We start from the raw sequence: 19,734 nt of genomic DNA on the forward strand, positions 1-19,734 counted from the left end.
GACGACTCTCACAAAATATTGCATATGTAATGAGCAAACGGACACCATTTCAGGTTTTCTACTTAAAGGCAATCGAGACAAAGACAAAAATGAATGTCAAGTAAGCCAACATCCCATTGACAAAGTTTCTCAATTTTCAACAGTGGGGAAGCGAGTACAAATGGAGAGATGGGCAATTGACAGGGCACCTTTGCAGCTTGTCCTGAAAACTCCAGAACTTCAACCGGAGCTCGGGCAATGTGTGGCTGCAAATTCGTTGCTCCACTGTTGCCAACCAGGATCCACAGCAGGAGAAATCAGCCTTGGTCACCTCAATCTGGTTGTCATTGCTGGGAAATATGTGCTCTTGCTGTACCACATCCAACTGGAGATAAATAAGTGACACGAGAATGAATGAGTGCAAAGCCAGACAGGATAATACTCAACGTCTATCGCTACCTGAACATGAGCTTTGGTTGACGTTTCCATATCATCCACACCTAATTAAAATATACTACAATGTTATCGTCAACAATAAAGAGGGCTTTCCATTTCAAACTCAAAATCTGACTATCCTGACAGATATTAAGGTGCATCAGCACATAAAAGTAGAAATATGGCAAAATAGATGAAATTGAGGTATTAGGTCATGGTGACCTAATTAGCAACGTTGGTCAAATATCAGATCTGGTGATAAAAAGGTCATTGTGACAGTTTGCACAAAGGCTTCTAGGATGCCCAAGGTGCATCAGCATATGCTTAAAGATAAGGAACAAAAAGGTCAAAGGTCAGGTCATGAATAGGTGTGCACGATGTACTTTGCCAAAACGTTTCTGGGACATCAAAGGTGCATAAGCATGTTAAAAAGTAGCGAAAGGAACAAAAATAGGTAAAAATCAAGAAAATATGTCATGGTGATATAATTGATGAAAATAGATTAAAGGTCAGATCAGGGATGAAATTGTTTGCAAAAAGGCAACCCATAGTGCATCATTTATGAGGTGAACATAAACCTTTCGCAGAATTAAAAAAATAGGTCACAATGATATTAATTGAAATATGCTTCATCAGGGAAGTCATGATACACTTGCTAAATTTGACACTGATTGAACACAGGGTTTTCCTGTGAAACGCGTTAACAAGAGAAAAGTCTATACAAATTTGGTGTTTGTAACCTAAACCATTTTGGTGCTGTTGGACCAAAAATAACAGCTATAATAATAATAATTATTATTATTACATTAATAATAATGATAATAAAAATTACCCCCGTGTGGGGGTGATGGTCATCTCTATAATACCACAAGTTCTCAATGTTCAGTTATGACCAAAGACTACTGCGCAGTTCCACTGCGCAGCTCCAACTGCGCAGTTTGGTTAAAGATGACTCGGCATTTTGGCGCGCAGGCACGAAATTATATTTTGAAAATAAATGCCGACGTTTACATTTCGGGTTTTGAAACTTTTGCCCCTTCGGCGGAAAATGTATAAATATAAAAGGCTAAAAAAGTGTTTTATATTTATATTTCATTTCTCCTTCCTTCCTTCTTTGCGAATCGCATCGGCGCTTTTGTCCATCTTCCAGATCACGTGACGATCAAACGGGAAGGAAATTCAAAAATCTGTCCGGTTAGATACAAGATAATATTTTTTACTATCATAATCAATAAACAGTTGCCAAATATCTTGTAGAATGGCAGACGAGATAGGTTTTGAAAATGGCGATTTTTATAACTTACGTGACCTCGTGACCTCGACCCTGACCTTGAACCCGGCCAAAAGTTATATCGTTGTGCAACACTCATCGACCTCTACCCACATACTAAGTTCCATCAAGATCGGAAAGAAAAATTGTTGACGGACGGACAATTGGTCCGGCTTTATTAGGTCACCTCGGTAGAGATGACCTAATAATGAGAACTTCCACTTTATAACTGCTGACAGTGATGACCAGGTACCAAGACGTCCGGCTTTGACACAAATACCACCCTGCTTTGACAAAGCGGGACTGACGAGTTACACACCGAGTAACATAATGTTTTCAATCTATTTTTTACGTCTGCAGTTGGCCCTTTTTCCTGGGGACATTGTCGGTATGAATTGAATTGGTATTTAAATTACCTCAACACGAAGTAATAAATGTGCAGGAAATGTCACCATGTGTCCACAGGGTAAACCAGAACTCCACTGAGCAATATGAAGCCCCACCCCCTCCCAATATGTCTCTCGACGATGTGGGATTGATGAGTTATGGACCCAGTAACATGCCACATTCATTCTATTTATTATGTCAGCAGTTAGCCCTTTTTCCTGAATACATAGTCGGTATCAATTGCATTGGTGTTTAAATAACCTGAACACAAAGTAATAAATGTGGACACCATTGGTGCAAAGCGTAAAGCGGGATTCCCCTGAGTTTAATGAGGCCCCACATGTTTCTCTATGACGCGGGATTCACAAGTCATGGACTGAGGAACAGGCCACGTTCCAGCCATTTATTATGTACACAGTTGACCATTTTTCCTGGGGCCATGAACGGTATCAATTGAATTGTTACTCCTGTAAACTCAAACACACGACTCCAGCACAGCCAAGTGAGCCTAATGCAAAAAAAAAAAATTTTTTCTAAAAGTTCTCATTCAAATAATTAAATAATTCTAGCTGCCAGGCCTTGTGATTGATCAGATTGAAATTTAAAACGTACATTCCACATGTCCACTAGATGTCCACTCATAATTGTGAAGTTTCACATTGAATGATGCAGCAGTTCCAGAGTAAACAGCCTTATTTAATATTTTTCCTAAAATCCAATATGGGTGTTAAATCATGTGACCTATCAATTATTCAGTAACAAACTTTTATCCCCGACCCTTGGAGAAAATGTGTGTGAAATTTCCCCTTGATCTGACCAGCCGTTCTGGAGAAGATGTTTAAAGGTTTTAGGTAGATTCAATATGGCCACCAAACCATGTAACCCATCACTTAGAAATTAACAAACTTGTAAAAGGATGCCTTGAGGAATGTGTGTGTAAAGTTTTGACTCAACCTGTCCAACTGTTCTGGAGAAGATTAAAAAAAAAAAAACATTCAAAACAAGATGGGTGCCGAATCACATGACCCATGATGTCATAATTTTTTGTACGGTGAGTTGTGTCGATGACGCTCAAGAAATTTCAATTTTTTCCGATTTTTCAAAGATGGCACCCATACCACGTGACCTGTGATGTCGTAATTATCAATTAAAAACTTGTGTCGATCAAATGAATTTTAAAGCGAAAAAACCCAAAAATCTCTGTCGAAATAAGAACAAGGACAAATGTGTCCAAGAGCCGTGTCCTTAAGGTTTTGTCTTCACCAGAAGAAAAAAAACAAGAAGAACAACGTGGAGCTCTCTTAGAGCCAGCGTCTGCAACGCGGCTAATAATCTTTAAATAGTAAAGTGAACTTTTCAAAACTTTAAAGCAATGTCCGAATATATTTAAAAGTTTTGATCACAATAACAATAACAACAACTTCCGATATTTGATCACGTGCCTTGATGGAGCCAATAGCGAGACCCGTCATGGAGGCTCCTCGTTCATGACGAGAAAATAGTGTATTTACGAAATTACAACACATTAAATGGAATAATCTTAAAATAGTAACGTGAACTTTTCGAAACTTTAAACTAAATGTCCGAATATATTTAAAAGTTCATGATAGACGCTCTCAAAAGGAACCCTCAATGCGAGGATGTGTACAGGTGTTTAGTATTTAAGGAGATCCGGATCCTGTATATATAAGAGCCACGAAGAAGACGACGAAGAAGAAGGAGAAGCTCTCTTAGAGCAATAAATAAACAAGAAAAACAATAGGGTACCCAGCCTTGGTACCCCAATAATAATAATAATAATAATAATAATAATGATAATAATAATAATAATATGAACGGAATTAATAGGGTACCAGTCAGGATTGCTTGTTCCTCCAATAATAATAATAGCTGGAAGAATAGATCATCTATTTGAAAATGGAAAGCCGGAACAATACTGACAAGATCTCAACTTACATCATAGATAAGTTGGTCAGTGTGCAGGCAGTAGAACTGCAGACAACCAGGCCTGCCATTAAGAACCAATGCTTTGGTGCGAGGATCTAAAAGAACACCTGTGCTAGTCCCTCCTGAAAAAATGGAGATAAAGATTAGCGCACCCCCCCCCCACCCGGTTCCAAAAGGGGTGTGTGGGGGGGGGGGTACAAACAAAAAAGGAATTGCAGAATATAGCAGAAACAAATACATTGGAATTGTTGCCAATTGTACTGATCTTAGTAAATAACAGGTGATTATAAGACAAAGCCCCCCAAAAAAGTTTAACCTCAAAAATACAAATGCAGCAATCATAATTCAGAAATATATTGCTGCAGTTCTGCGAAACCATCGCTCCTCAAGGCAAATGCACACAACATACAGCAGTCCCGAGGCAGTCATTTCATTGGTATCAGTTTTAGATAGCCCTTCCCTCATGTCTCATGGGTTTATGGGACAAAATGCGTTGTGAGGGCTTTTAGTTCGGTCTTTAATTCCATTATCCATTACCTTTATTCATTTTATTCCTTTACTTTACAAACACACGACCTCTCCATCATGCACGCAAGCAAGCACAAGTAGATAGTAACAGGACAGCTTCATTCGCTTGTCCTGCCAGAACCCTGTTCAAACTAAGTGCCATTCCATTTCAACCTTCTCTGTATTCGAACCACAAATGCTACAACCTTCATACTACCACCACAACACCTTCGTAAAAAACCCACAATAACCTAAATTCAACCGCCTCACCAAAGCTGCTACAAACGCTTCAACCTCCTCACCACAACCACGATAAAACACCGCTCACCACAGTTAGCACCCCAGACGCTCACCACTATCCTTTAAGGATGTCGGCGAACAATGGGCATTACCCACCATGCCAGATGCTTCAGGTCAGAACAGATTGGCATGTAGTTCGGAGCGCAAGTAGGCGCCGGTGTCCGTTCAACGTCATTTGAGTAGCTCTGGCGCTCCGCTAAATAGCGACCCTCATTTGGTGCTCGCGCACGTTCGTGGCTGAAGACTGCTCCCAAAAACCCACACGCCATGTTAATCTCGGAGTTCCATCACATGACTGAGTTTGGGGGTGAATGAGGCCATCTTCGGCTTTGGACTACTTCTTGGGAAGGCGTCTGCACACCAATGGAACTGCTCGGGAACGCTGAGAGAGCGCTTTGATCCGATTCTTGGCTCCTCCTTTACATAGCCTCTATAAAATAGCTGCGACACCCATCCACGAGAGGTCAGAGGGTCTTCTCTCGGGTACAAGGCGACTACTTCTGAGCGAGGAGGGTCCAGCCCTGGACAGCAGCACGATGGAGGAGGAGGAGCACTGAGTGGACAGGATGCCAGACCAACAACAGATTCAATAATACACCCGAGCGGGTTTGATGGTCAGCTCGGATACAAAACTTGATGCAACCGAATGTTAATCCACATTAGCGACTATGAAAAGTGAAAACAGAATTTAAATTGAATTTAAAATAAACACGTGAGGTCGCTCGAAGCAAGAATCTCCATATTCTTGGAATCATTCCCAACATTATACAATTTTCAAACCCGCGTTTATGGCTGTGAAGTAAATACTCTAAGTGTATATTTAATGGCTATATCTAGGACAGAGCCGGACCCCAACTAAAAAGGACCCTCGGGCCACCGAGAAGCTCAATCACTCGCTGCCTGCACGTCTGTGCGGCATCACGTGACCAGCCAGCTCATCGTCGGATGAAATGTCCTCACAAAATCTTAAAACGTCCGTTTTTCACCGGAATTCTTTCAGATACTTGTAGAGCACATCCACAAACCATCCAAAATATAAACATTAATCTCACAGACGCTATGAATAAGCAGTCCCTCAGGAGGACAGGTTACGAGGTGAAGCAGTGAACGGAAACCATGTGGTGTCCCTTCCAGGGTCTCATGATTATTTGAATTGAATATATTTTCCTCATGAAAAGTGTGTTTCTGAGCGGATTTTCACGAAAATTATCTTCATTAAACGTGTTGCTACACCAGAGGGTCCCAAAAGTGAAAACAAATCGACTAGAAGTTAAGACAGCCTCGTTATATGGCATGGAAATGGATGGAAGTTGAGGTGAGGAAGCTATGGTGAGGCGGTTGAGTTTAGGTTATTGTGGGTTTTTTAGGAAGGTGTTGTGGTGGTAGTATGAAGGTTCCCTCACTGCAATGCATTCCACACCGACTGAGGATATAAACATTCAATTTTCACAAAACTTGATGCAACCGAGTGTTAATCAACCTTAGCGACTATGAAAAGTGAAAATAGAACAAGCCGGGAGGCGACGATGGTTCGCGGGTATTATTGAACAATGTCACGATAGGTACAATTGAGTTTGTGTAAGCTTTTGAGGAAGCCCTACCGTAAAAACTTCTCTTCCGTGAAAATTGACCAAATCAAATCGGATTTTTTATATGTTGTACTTATGGACATTACGCACAACTTCTAGGACATGAAATTGAGAGAAAAAAAAATCGAGAAAAAAAAGTTCAAGTGGGCGTGGCTCCGCCCACAATGGGCGTGGGACGCCCCTCATACAAAAAGACACAACTCGACCATGATATCTAGCTTGTGTCCAAGTTTCATCAAGATTGCATCAAACGTCACGGAGCTATGCTCTGGAGAGAGTCACAAACAGACAGACAGACAGAGACAAACAGACACAACAAAAATAGTGGTCACTGCTGGCACCCACGAACCAATTTAAATTGAACTTAAAATAACCGCGCGAAGCAGTGTTGAAGTCAGCAGACCTCGTGTTGCCCAATAAACAGGGCCAGACGACAGAGGTAACAAGAAACTAGTTGGTCGAATTAAATCTTAATAATCCCGATGAAACCCATTATGCATTATAGCCGTTTGATGCTTCCTTGTAGGCCAATCGAACAATCGGTCATTTTGCACTTGATGACTCTGTAACCTTGACCCTGAGACGAAAATGCGAAAAGGGCTCAGACAATCTATAGAGAGAAACTAGTGTCATCATCGTGTCAAGTTAGAACTCAATCGGCCGAGACATCTCGGAGATAGAAAAATAAAAATTGTTGAGACAGACAGACGGACGGACAGAGACAGACAGACAGACAGACAGACAGAGACGGATCTGAGGACATTGAACGGTTATATTAGATCAGCGAGCTGACCTAATAAACACACATACAGACATTTTCACATGCCACCTCAAGCTGTCTTCTTACACGTTCTGTCTCTCCCGTCTACTGCAGACATATGGAAAACTAAAAGAGCAATTATAGATACACACCTCTTCACTCTTCCTCTTCTGTATTACATTGCACTCCATTTTGCACCTACCCACTCATGCACCATCGACACCTTCAGTTTTCTTCGCTCCTCCCCCCCCCAAGTGACTGGGTTTGTGCTGGTATATCAGCCACACCAGGTACAAAGAGGTCGCCCACACCTCAAACATTTTCTCTCCTTCTTTGCTCTCTAATTTCCTTGGGTGTGTGTCTGATGGCACCTGTTACGTTAGCATAATGACAAGATTGTAGAAGTTGTATCGGGTTAGCTCTGCACTGTCCTCTCTTCTTATTGATTACTTGCATCTCTTTTGCCACACTTGTGAATAAAGCCATTTTTTATTTATCACATTGCAATAAATTGCTTATGTTATAAATGTTCCCCACTCGTTCTGTCTTTTCCTCCATTGGTCCAGTGTAATCCACACATGAGTTTATCTGGGAAGTTCTACCCCACCGATTTGGCTCTTATTAGCCGGTGCATACTTGGCAGCTCCATTTGGCTGCACCTGATACGGTAAGTTAACGCAAGTACGCATCGAGAACATGAGACCCTCCTTGGTATGGCCGTCCACAAGGTAAGGTGTCACATGGAGCAGTGCAACCCTGCCAGGATTGGCAGTTCCAATCGGTGTTCGTGGTTGACCAGCAACCCGTCAGCAAAACCCAGCAAAAAAAAAGCTTATAGCCTGAACAGACACACTGAAGCACAAATGCTAAATAAATAAAGAAACAGAAGCGATGAGAAAAAAAAGAACCACCTGTCTCATGCTGACATACGACGGCTGAGTTAACAAGTGCTACTTCTACTCACCGTGTCTTTGCTACTTGACATTTTGATCCAATAAATAGAATTTGCGTTCTCCATGTTCTCATAATAAAGGTTTGTTACCTCTGCCGCCGAAGGTGAAGGAGGATATGTTTTCACCCCTTTACTGTCTGTTTGTTTGTCTATTTGTGCACAGGATATCTCAAAAAGTTGTGCACCGATCCGGATGAAATTTTGTGGACAGGTTTGATGTGTGACAAGGACGAACTGTTTATATTTTGGTGAAGATCCGGATCCGGATCCGGATCCGGATCCGACTACTGGAATTTTTTCAGTGATTCTTCAACATTGAGAGATCGGGCTAAAACTAATACATAGCACGATGTCTCAAAAAGTTGTGGACAGATTTTGATGAAACTTGGTGGACTGGTTGGGTGTGTGACCACGACAAATTGATTTGATTTTAGCGAAGATCCAGATCCAGATACTAGAATTTTTAAAGTGATTCTTCACCATTGAGAGATAGGGCTAAAAACAACATCTCGCATGATATTTCAAAAATGTACTGGGCCAGATATATTCTCGTGGATCAGGCATTACAGACAGGGCGGAGGTATGCACTCCACCGAGTGCCCTTCTCGTTGAAAATGTGATGACAAAAGTTCAAACGGTTAAAGAAAAACAAAAACTTTAGCATGAACAAATACCAATCAACTAATACACACACCCACAGGTCCCACTGCACGGGGTACAAGCTAGCAAGAGAAAATAATTTTATGTCCAAATTATTCATGGTTCCTAACTAAAGCACAAGATATGTGCTTTCGTGGACTTTTGTGAAACACGACGGAAAAAGAGCTTCAGTTCAATCACAAATGTTGAGATGGCAGAGGAGTCATTAAAAACATACTGTAATGCAAAAAAATAAAATAAACAAAGAATCCAGTATATATATATATATATATATATATATATATATATATATATATATATATATATATATATATATATATATATATATATATATATATATATATATATGGTGAATGAATGGACCCACCATGAACAAGACCTTGGATTATGCCAGCAACATCCAAGCAACTGTGGATTAGTACGATTTCTGCAAAGCAAATGTAGTAAAGTCAGTACTGTATAACTATTGCACATCCATGTCCACGTTCGTAAAAATCAGTGTTGGAATATCCAGGCAGAAGCATGACAGTGTGAAAGACAAAGTGTAAAATAGGTAAACACAAACAAAATATTGACTCACAACAACCTTAAAATAATGCACAGGCTGCAAAATTTCAAACGCCAAAGGAGCACAAGTACCTATGCATTTTCCTAGAACATAGCACTCTCCCCCTGATCCCCATGATCATGATCAACATTCAACCCAAACAAAGCCAATGGAAATCTGACGCAACAAACCCGGGTATTGTATAATCAGCAGAGGCCGACAGGCCTGGTGTATTAGGCCCACCAAAAAAAAACAAGATGGTGGCCATATTATTTCATCTGCTCTCATGGTGGGTCGAGTCAAGTGATAAATGTGGGTGTGTTCTGGCAGCTATCCGACCAATGGGTGTACATTTCAAAAATCAATCAACAACAGCAACAGCAAAAACAGCAGCAACCAGGCAGAGCTCTTGTATACCTGCGACATGTCGCAGATAAAAACGTTTTGTGTGAAAGTGGAACAAGTTATACGAGTGGCATTGTGGTTCACCTTTAACAGGTGTAGAATGATCACAGAGGTGGGAGAATTTTATCGTTACTTCCGGGCTTAAAACACAGAGAAAACACACGTTGACTGTAGAAGAAAGAACCTTCGCAGAGGTTTTCTCTATGGTGTGGGGGTATAAATAGGAATGAGAGTGAAGAAAGGTTCTGAGTTGCTGTGTGTGCCATGTTTCTCTCTTGGGGAGTAGAAATGGAAATGAGAGTGAAGACTCTGACCTGCAAATGTGGATCCATCAGAGAAGCGTCACATTCTCATACACTAAAGGTGACCTACTTCTTTCCAGTTTCGTGCCACTCTGAAGTTGAAACATAAAATCTCGATGCTTTTGTACTCGGATAAAACATAATTGGTAGTGCTTCTGTAGTTTTAACCATTTTGCAATCTCTGCATCATTTTACCATCATGTGTCCCAACATTTTAACATCATGTGTACTCAGTTATTCTTTGAAATGCATTAAAAAAGGACCAAAAGCAAAAAAACCAAAAAAGACATCTTTAAACAATCACGTACAGGCCACAATCCTGAGTACAGCTTACTATTGTCGGTGTGGCTCGTGGCCAGCAAACTTCCACATGGAGATGAAACCACGTGCTGGATTGGAGCTCCAAGGCGAGGAAGGAAATGGCGCTCCGACTCAGAACCATAGCACCACTGGACAAGAACAGCCTCCATCCCCACGCTAAAAAGACTTTGACCTGCCACAGACAGACAGACACTGAAGTTCTGCACAAAAAAATATATGATACACATTTACAAAGAGAGAACTACATTCCCACCATTCACCACTCCCACACCCCCTCCCAGGCAGGCAAAATACCGGCTTCACAGACAATAAAATGAAGACACTTCTCAAATAGAGCACTGTGCTGTATATAGCATGATAGCAAAGCATTCACATTCAAATCTACTATTCAGTTGTAATTTCCATTTATCAGCAAAAAAAAGAAGACACATATATATGCATATATATACATATACATATACATATACATATACATATATATATATATATATATATATATATATATATATATATATATTGTTGCGGTTCTCAGAACCGCATGCATACAACAGATAGGTCTCCCAAGACAGTTATGCCATTATAATACATGTAGATAGTCCCCTCCCTTTTGTTTAGCATGACAACAGGGAGTGCGTTGCGATTGTCTAATAGTTAGGGTTGCTAAATCATTTTCCCCTTCATTTCATTCCCACTCTTTTCTTTTCTTTCCTGGGATAAATCAGTCACGTGCGCTTTCGCAGTAAGGTGGGCAAACTGCCGCGCCGCCGTGAAGGATCTGCTGTATCCGGAGTCTCGTTCCCGGGCGAGCCCGAAACCCGGCATGTGCGGCGAGTGACGTGCGCTAGGTGCTGGACTGTCGATTTGAGCTTCCAATAAGCTGGGGAGAATTGCTGATTGCATTGGAAAGGCATGCGAACAAATACCTCTTGGGAGGCTGCACGGATGGTGTTTTTCAAAGCACGACAAATTCACGGTACCCTCTGCCCTGCTTGCCCCTCGTCTCGTTTACTACAGCGTACCGTCCTTCACCTGACACGACGGGCGGTCCACGATGACCAAAGATCTCAGAGCAAACACTCCAGGATCCACGAGCAGCTCCGATGGAGGATACGTGGTCGGTCCCGGAGGTTCTCCGGAAGACCGTGGGTCCATGGTCGGTTCACCAGAAGACAAGGGGTCCAGACCCGATGAAGATTTACTTATGATTCGCGTGCCGATTTCGTTGTGGGCGATTCGTGTTGTCTTGTGGAGTCAGAGCGCAATATTCCCACTGTTTGGAACGGCTTTGCCGGAAACTAAGTGAGGCGGTTTCCGGCCCAAGCTGGTGGGCCACGTGAGGGGTCGGGGCCAATCGAAGCGCCCGATCCGGGCATGGCATGGCATGGCCGTTGAATTCGGCATGGCCCCTCCCCCTGAGCTTTGGGCCCTATAAAAGACGGAGAAGTTCCTCCGTCTTGTGTGTGTGTTTTCACGCGGTGTGTTCCTGTTCTCGTCTCCACCCACGCCTTTCCTCGTCGACCCACCTCCTGCTTCTGGTCTCCGCCCACACCTCACCTCGTCCACCCGCCTGCCTGGTCCCGCCCACTACTCCACCCTCGCACTCTGGACTCCACCCTTCTCCACTCAAGCTCCTCCTTTACGAGAACAGTCTACACACGTGCGGCTGAGGCCAGAGACAACAGGACTACTGTTGGATACCGCACCATGGAGCATCCCCCCCCCCGAAACATATTGGTGGCGCGACGTGCCATCGGGCGCCCAGGTACCGGGAGCATAACCTCAACTCCCCTCCCTCCCTGATTGCAAAAGTCCCTTCTCATCGGGGTTTCTTTTTCTGTGTGTGTCTGAGTGTGCTGGTGCCTGTCTGTTAAGTAAGTCTGTGGAACATCATTATTGTCCTTATTGTTATTAATTTCACGTCAAGTCTGCTCTGTGTCTGCTTTCACAAGTTGCTTGTATTGTTGTCACACCACACCTCTCTCTTTCCCTGCGCTACGTTACACACCCCAATAAATCTTTACTGTGCCACACATTTTTGCTCGCCCATTGTAAATAAATTATCATTATTAGGAATGTTCCCTGGTCGTTTTTGTCTTTTCTCCCATTGGTCCAGCATGGTTTGAATCCTACTCGAGCCGGGACTTTATTCCCAACAATCCGTTCCTTTTAGCCGGTACGTCTTTGACAGTGTCGCTCGGCTGCATCCGATCCGGAAAAGTGATCCCATCCGGTAGAGTGATCTGGTTCGGACAAGGCGTACCGAGGGTGTGGTTCCCGGTAATTAAATCACGTAATTAATTAGGTAACCCTATTAACCCATAAACGAGAGGACCCTAGGTTACGCGGTTGAGTTATTGGTGTCCACAGTCGGTTAAGCGACCGCGCGTCACGGAATTATCCGTGTGCGACAGCCTACAATTCCGGGGAGTCTGGTGGGAATAGACCCCCACCTTGTGGTCTTCTCACCCGACCCCCCAGACCGCAACAATATTATATATATATATAAAAGAGATACATGTAGCTTGTAAAACAGTGAATATTTACAAGCAGACTTCATCATGCCAAACTTTAGAGAAAGAGACCACTTCCTGTGTGTACTCCAGTACTGCATGCAGATGTCTAATATTTTGCTAAACATCTCCAAAAGCCGTAATTGATGCATTTTCTGCATGAATTGCTTTCTGCTTTGATCCATCAACCCCATATCAGAAGCGAGATTAACAGGGTATCTTTACGTCCTCAAAACAGCACTGAAACAAGAAAAAGAGCAATCAGAGATTGCAGACCCTCGTCAGGACTTCTTTTGAATGGTGTATTTTTATAGGTTTTAGGGTAAATCCAATATGGCTGCCAAACCATGTGACCTACGATATGTGTGTGAACCCTTTGTTACTCATGGATAGGCAGCAATACGTGTAAAGTTTCACCTCGATTTGTTCAGCCACTTCAGAGAAGATTTTTGAAGGTTTTATTATTTTTTTGGTATGGCCGAAGTCACATTTGGCACGTCGGCCGTAGGGTCTACAAAATCTACGGCCACGAGCAATTATAGGGCGGCCGCAGTATTTCCACGGTCACACAATGTCGAAGTCACATATGTTTTTATTTTTCGGGTAACGCACAGGGTATTTATAAATTGTGGAGACTGAAAACATGAGGGTGCCGTACGTTCTTTGATTTGATGTCGCACGGTGACCTTAGGGCGTCCCTGCGGCGGCCATAGAATTTAAGGCAGACGCAAGGTGCCCGCAAGGCGACCGCAGGTTATTCAATACATGTGCCTCATTCTCTGAAAAGTATCAAGGGAAAAGGAATAAGTGGTGGTGCTATTTTTTCATATGTCTGAATTATTCAAAACCAAAATGCAACTGGCCACAGGGTGTGTCTGTCTGTCTGTCTGTCTGTCTGTCTGTCTGTCTGTCTGTCTGTGTGCGTCTGTGACCGCTGTTTCTCGACAACCACTGGTCCGATCTAATTGAAACTTGCCAAGTGTATTGCTGGGGCCCTGTGGATGTGCCTTTTCAAGGTTTGATCTTAATCGGACAAGTGGTTCCCAAGTTATGGCCATTTATTTACCAAACCAATGACAGGACACGGTGCTATGACATCACGATTGACGTCACAATTTCTCTTCTTTGTTTTTTGTTTTTTTTTTTGCACGCACGGCCACGCACGTACCGGCACGTAAGAGCGAAGGAACGGCCTGCGTCTTTGTTGTTTTTGGCATGCGGTTTGAAAGTTTTTTTTGTTGTTTTTTGTGGTTTTGTTTTGGGTTTTTTTTGCATGTACGTACGTTTTTGCACGGACCTAAGTATGTGCCTTTTCAAGGTTTGATATTAATCGGACAAGTGGTTCCCAAGTTATGGCCATTTATGTACCAAACCAATGACAGGACATGATGCTATGACATCATGATTGACGTCACAATTTCTCTTCTTCTTTTTTTTTTTTTTGCATGTACGGCCACGCACGTGAGAGCAAAGGAACGGCCTGTGTGGTTGTTGTTTCTGGCATGCGGTTTGAAAGTTTTTATTTATTTATTTTTATTTTATTGCATGTACGGCCACGCACGTATGGGCACGCGAGAGCGAAGGAATGGCTTCTGTGGTTGTGGTTTCTGGCACGCGGTTTGAAAGTTTTTTTTTTTTCCTTTTGCACGTACGGGCACGCACATACGGGCCCACACTAGTTATATTAAAACCAAAAACAGGCTTACCCTTGGTCAGCCCACTTCCACCTCACAGGTGTCTTCATCTGCTATTCTGTTTTGGCCTCATCAAAAATACCTTGCTGTGAAACAGGTCATAACTGTTTCTGTACGATAGAGCTTCATCTCTATGAATCCCTTTGTATGTCCCTTATCAAGCCATGTTTGTAAGTCATGACGATACAGTGGACAACGGTGTACTTAATTTTTTAACAGCGGCTGTTGTTTATGAAAATAGACAATGTTAAGATGATACAGTAAACCAAGTAAATGGATAGACGCATGTTCTGTTGTCTTAGTTAAATCTGACAAAAGCTTAAAATGTAACAATCACTTCGGAGAGTTCCAGTTCCAGAGCATGGCAGCCATAGTTAAAGTTAAAGTCGCATCCCATAAGGGAAGCCCATGTTATAATCTCTTTAAAAATGGTATGTGCTGTTTGAAAGTGATAGGTGGTTTTGCTATACTGTTTGAAACATACTGTTTTAATGTACCCCATTTCATTCAATCCTGTACTAATGCTGGAAGATGGGAACATGCCCCCCTCCTCCCAAATGCAAGCCCAGAAGACCCCCTTCCCCCCTCCTCCCTCCACTCCTTGCTCCCACCCCTCCCAACCTCCACAATTCACCACCCCTCCTCTCTCCCGATCCCCTTCTCTCTCCCCCACCCCCCTCCTTGCAGTGCCTCCCTCCCAGAGCTTATAGCGATATGTGATGAGGCATCGCTCTCCACCACCCACCCCCCCCACATTGCTCGTCCCTCACCCCTCAGTCTCTTTCTCTCATTCCTAACCCCTTCCTCATAGCCCCTCCCTCCTGGAGTATAGCCCCTCCCTCCTGCATGTGTGGTGAAGCAGCATTCTTCCACCCACCCTTCCTCTCTCTTACTCTCACTCACACCCCCCTGCTCCAGAGTGTTTTGCGGTGCATGGTGAGGTGTTTGTTCTCCCCTTTCTCTCTCTCCTCCATCCCCCTCCTCAATCACCCCTCTACCCTCCTCACTCTTCACTCTTCACTCCTTTCCCTCTCTCTTCCCTCTCCACCCCCTCCCCCTCTTTCTTCATATTCCCATCAGCGAAGCGATGGGTGAAGATTGTCTCTAAATATGTGCTTAATTGTTGGAGTCCAATAGATGTACATGAGATCACAGGCAATGCCAAGTACCTTTGTGGGAGGAGGGAGGGGAAGGATGGAAGTGGAAGGGAAAGGGTGGGTGGGAGTGAGGTGGTAGGAGGCAGGGGAAAGGGGTGGGAAGAACCTGGCATTGCCCGGCAACGTCGGGTACCTTTGCTTGTCATATTTACTTATTCCAAGTTTGGTCAAAATCTCATCACAGGTTCACAAGTTAGTACGGTTCCAGAATTTTTACCAAAGGGGATCGCTGACCCTTGACCCTCTAATCTAATCGGTTCATCTTTACATCATTATGCATACGTGAACCAAGTTTGACTTAGACCCCTTCAGCCGTTCTTAAGTTATCGCAGTCACGAAAAACCTATCACAGAAGCACAGGCAGATGGATGGATGGACAATACGAAAACATGCCTCCAGTGACTTCATCAGCAGAGGCATTAAAAAGCCGTTCAACCAACATCACATGACATTATCATTCAAATATTAGTCTCAATTAATACACAGGCTGTAGTATTCTGATAAGACAGTAATTGTTGGGTTATGCAGATAAAACTGGAAGGGCACTCGGTAGAGGGCATACCTCCACCCCGTAATGCCTGATCCACGAGAACATATCTGACCCAATACATTTTTTGAAATATCATGCTATATATCGTTTTTGAGCCCCATCTCTCAATGGTGAAAAATCACTTTTAAAATTCTAGTCGTCGGATTCGGATTCGGATCTTCACTTAAATCGAATCAATTTGTCGTGGTCACACACCCAACCGGTCCACCAAGTTTCATCCGAATACGTCCACAACTTTTTGAGACATCTTGCTTTTTATTAGTTTAGTCCTATCTCTCAATGGTGAAGAATCACTTCATATATGATCAGATCCAGATCTCTGTCTCGATCACACCCAGAGCCTCTAACCCCCTTCTTTCCATCCAAGTCGTTTGTGGGATACCATTGCAACACATGTTAAAAGTACCAAGTATTCAGATCACACAATGTTATGTAGTGAGCATTTCTGCCAAAACAAAAACAACATGGAAAATGTTTTTTGAAAAAAATAAATACAACAAAAACATACCACCCAGAGAAAACACTAAGTCTTGGACTTTATCTGAATGCCAGTGGAACACAGACATGATGTAGTCCATTTTCTGAATGTTTCTCCTGGAAAAAAAAAACAAAAAGGCTTTCATGTTTACAATAAGCAAAAGGAAAACGTAATCCAAATTAAATGGGAAGAGGTGCTAACTTCACCCTCACAGACAACTTTGGTGCATTTCACTAAAAATAAGTTATCACATATTTTATTGGAGTATTTTCAGTGCAGAGGTGAAGGAGTGATGTGTCAAACGGATGAGGTTTTAAAAGAATGTTTGAATCATGAAAAACAGAGCGTGTGTGATGAGCATTGAAGCAAACATTCAGTAAGTAAAGTAGTAATAGTTGAGGTAAGATCAAATATTTGAGGATTTCCGGTTCAGGTTCTTGGGCGATGGTCGCGGTTCTCTTCAGGGTCTCTGCCGACTTTCTCAAAGATAAGTTTTCCGGTCATTTTCGTCGTGTTATCCCTGCACTCACTGTGTGTTTCTACTTCGGTTTTTGTTAAAACTTCTGCTAATGGGTGAGTATTCGTCGGTCTTTTCATACCAGGTTTCCTTCCTGTCATGTATCCACGTACGAGATCAATCGGAAGTGCGGTCATCGGAATCCCATCCTCGTCGCCATGTAAAGTATCAGGCAGGGAAAGCAGTTTGAATGAATGAACAATCTTTTATTGTGTCCACACACAGAAACCTCAGAACCATTCATGAGCCCAGCCTCCTCATGCCGCCATGTTCCCGCCTCGCGATGACCGCACTTCCGGTTGATCTCAGACGTGAATACATGACACTTACACAATCTTGTTTGTTGCATTTTCTCCTCCTCACCTTTAGTTTTTATTTTCTCCACTATCCCTCCACCACTCCTTAAAATCCCCCCCAACAATACCCTCTGATTAATGTCTTAAGACGTTTTGTTTTTCTTCAAACTCTTCCCTGACGCTGCCCGCTCTTCCCGAATCTTCAAAAACAAAAAAAATACTCTCTTAAAATGTTTCGACTTCCACTCTCTGCTGTGCTCTTCTTCTTCAAAAACCTGAGTTCAATTTGACCTTTCTTCTATCCCGTGTCAAAAAATTCCAACTGTTACGTTTCCTTTCGACATTCTCTCAATTCTTCTGTACTCCATCCATCCTCCAACATATTTCAATGTATCTCTGACCAACAAATTTTTTAAATCCCATTTTGCAATGTATGTTCGTCTTCTAACAATTGGTTCACGAAAAAATATTTTCACGAAAAAAATAAGTGGCCACTATATTCGTTATTGTTGTCTGTCTGTCTGTCTGTCTGTCTGTCTGTCTGTCTGTCTGTCTGTCTGTCTGTCTGTCTGTCTGTCTGTCTGCCTGTCTGCCTGCCTGTCTGCCTGCCTGTCCCGAGCATAGCTCCGTGGGTTTTGATCCGATCCTGATAAAAATTTTGGTGGGAGGTATATATCATGATGTAGTTGTGTTTTCCTGAGAATGGGTGTGCTGCGCCCATTATGGGAGGAGCCACACCCAAAAAACATGTGTTTTTAGGGGGTAGCCGGTTTCAATTTGCATCTTCTCCTTGGGAGTTTGTCGAATCTGGCAGGGGTTTCAGTATTTGGTTAGCCCAATGGCACCTGCATAGCCCCACGGAGCTCGATTTTTCATTTTTGTCACAAGGTCAAGGTCACAAGGTCAAGGTCACAAGGTCATGAACTTAGAAAATTTAGAATTTTGACATAAAAATCATACGACCGCCCAAACTTTGAGAGCAAGGATGACAATATTTTCTATGCATAATCTTGAGGTCATTCCCCACCTAAAGTCTTGAAACAATTTTGCTCCATTTCGAACACCTTGCCCGTGGTGCCCCCTTCAAGTTTGTTTTTACGCTGATTTCATCAAAGTATGGATAATCCGAGGAGTGTAAAATGACCGTTTTTACAGCCATTTTTCCCTGCTGTGCAGGAGTTAGGCTTTTTCTTGAAGCAATGTCTTTTATGGCCGGATGCCCTTCCTGACGCCAACCCTGGTCGCCTCTTACGACACACAGGGATATGGTACACCTATTCTAACCGGGGCATACACCAGGACCAGTACACTGGTACTCACTTCACCAACCTCAGATGGATGACAGGCTGAGTCAACCCCCTGGTGTTAATTCAGCAGCCAACGGGGCTTGAACTCAGGATCCTGGGATCCCAAGCCGCCACCCTAACCACTAAGCCAACACCAGGCTTAATCCGAGGAGTGTGAAATGCCATATAGCCTATATGACGTTATATTGTTCCTGGAATGTTCCAGAGGAAGTTTTGCACCAAAGGTCATAATCCTTGACCTTTGACCTTTAAAGTTCACAAAGGTCAAATTTTCAAAGTTGTGGGAATCGAACCGGGTTCTCGACCTTCTTCGACGAACTAACTCCAATAAGCTATAGCAGGTATCCTGTTTCCTTATTTGAATGTCCACATTGTTTTGTGACCTTTAAAGGTTATGCAAAGGTCAAATTTTTAAAGTTGTTGAACGAAACCAGGTTTTCGACATTTCGCAGCTAATAACCTGCACTCGTACCAAATCATGTTGATCATTTTTATAACTTGGTCAAAAATTATTACATTGTCTCATCTTTGACTTCTGAAACTATCTACATCGTCAAATACGGCTCGTGAACCATCGTCGTCTTCAGAATTGTCACTCTTATTCTCCAAGTTAAGTGCAAATTAATCCCACCTCCTTAAATCTACCTCTTACTAACTCCTCCCCTGTTATACCTCCTCCTTACACCTCCCATCTTGTCCCCATCCTTCGTCCTCTCTTAGCACCTCTGCACTGCCATCTGCTTTAATAACAGCTCCCCCTCTGGTAATCCCAAACTGTATGGTTTTCAAACATTTGTCGGCTCCGTTCCAACCTAACAAGTATCTCACTCTCTCACTCAGTACACTTCTCAGTATCTCAAATAC

At 42.8% G+C, this 19,734-nt stretch overlaps 1 protein-coding gene across 1 annotated transcript in view; it reads right to left on the reverse strand.

The window, feature by feature from the left end:
• Positions 1 to 19,734, reverse strand: part of WDR75 (WD repeat domain 75) — a 110,678-nt gene that overhangs the window by 42,695 nt on the left and 48,249 nt on the right. The window contains exons 8-12 of the mRNA XM_085869718.1: positions 16,781 to 16,866; positions 10,375 to 10,533; positions 9,154 to 9,213; positions 4,028 to 4,140; positions 189 to 364 (exon numbers count right to left, since the gene is read on the reverse strand). Coding sequence (XP_085725844.1) covers positions 189 to 364; positions 4,028 to 4,140; positions 9,154 to 9,213; positions 10,375 to 10,533; positions 16,781 to 16,866 — 594 coding nt within the window. The remainder of the gene's footprint in view (positions 1 to 188; positions 365 to 4,027; positions 4,141 to 9,153; positions 9,214 to 10,374; positions 10,534 to 16,780; positions 16,867 to 19,734) is intronic.

This window comes from Eptatretus burgeri, chromosome 2 (genome assembly GCF_056783735.1).
Source record: "Eptatretus burgeri isolate ZD-2024b chromosome 2, Ebu_testis_v1, whole genome shotgun sequence".
NCBI lineage: Eukaryota > Metazoa > Chordata > Myxini > Myxiniformes > Myxinidae > Eptatretus > Eptatretus burgeri.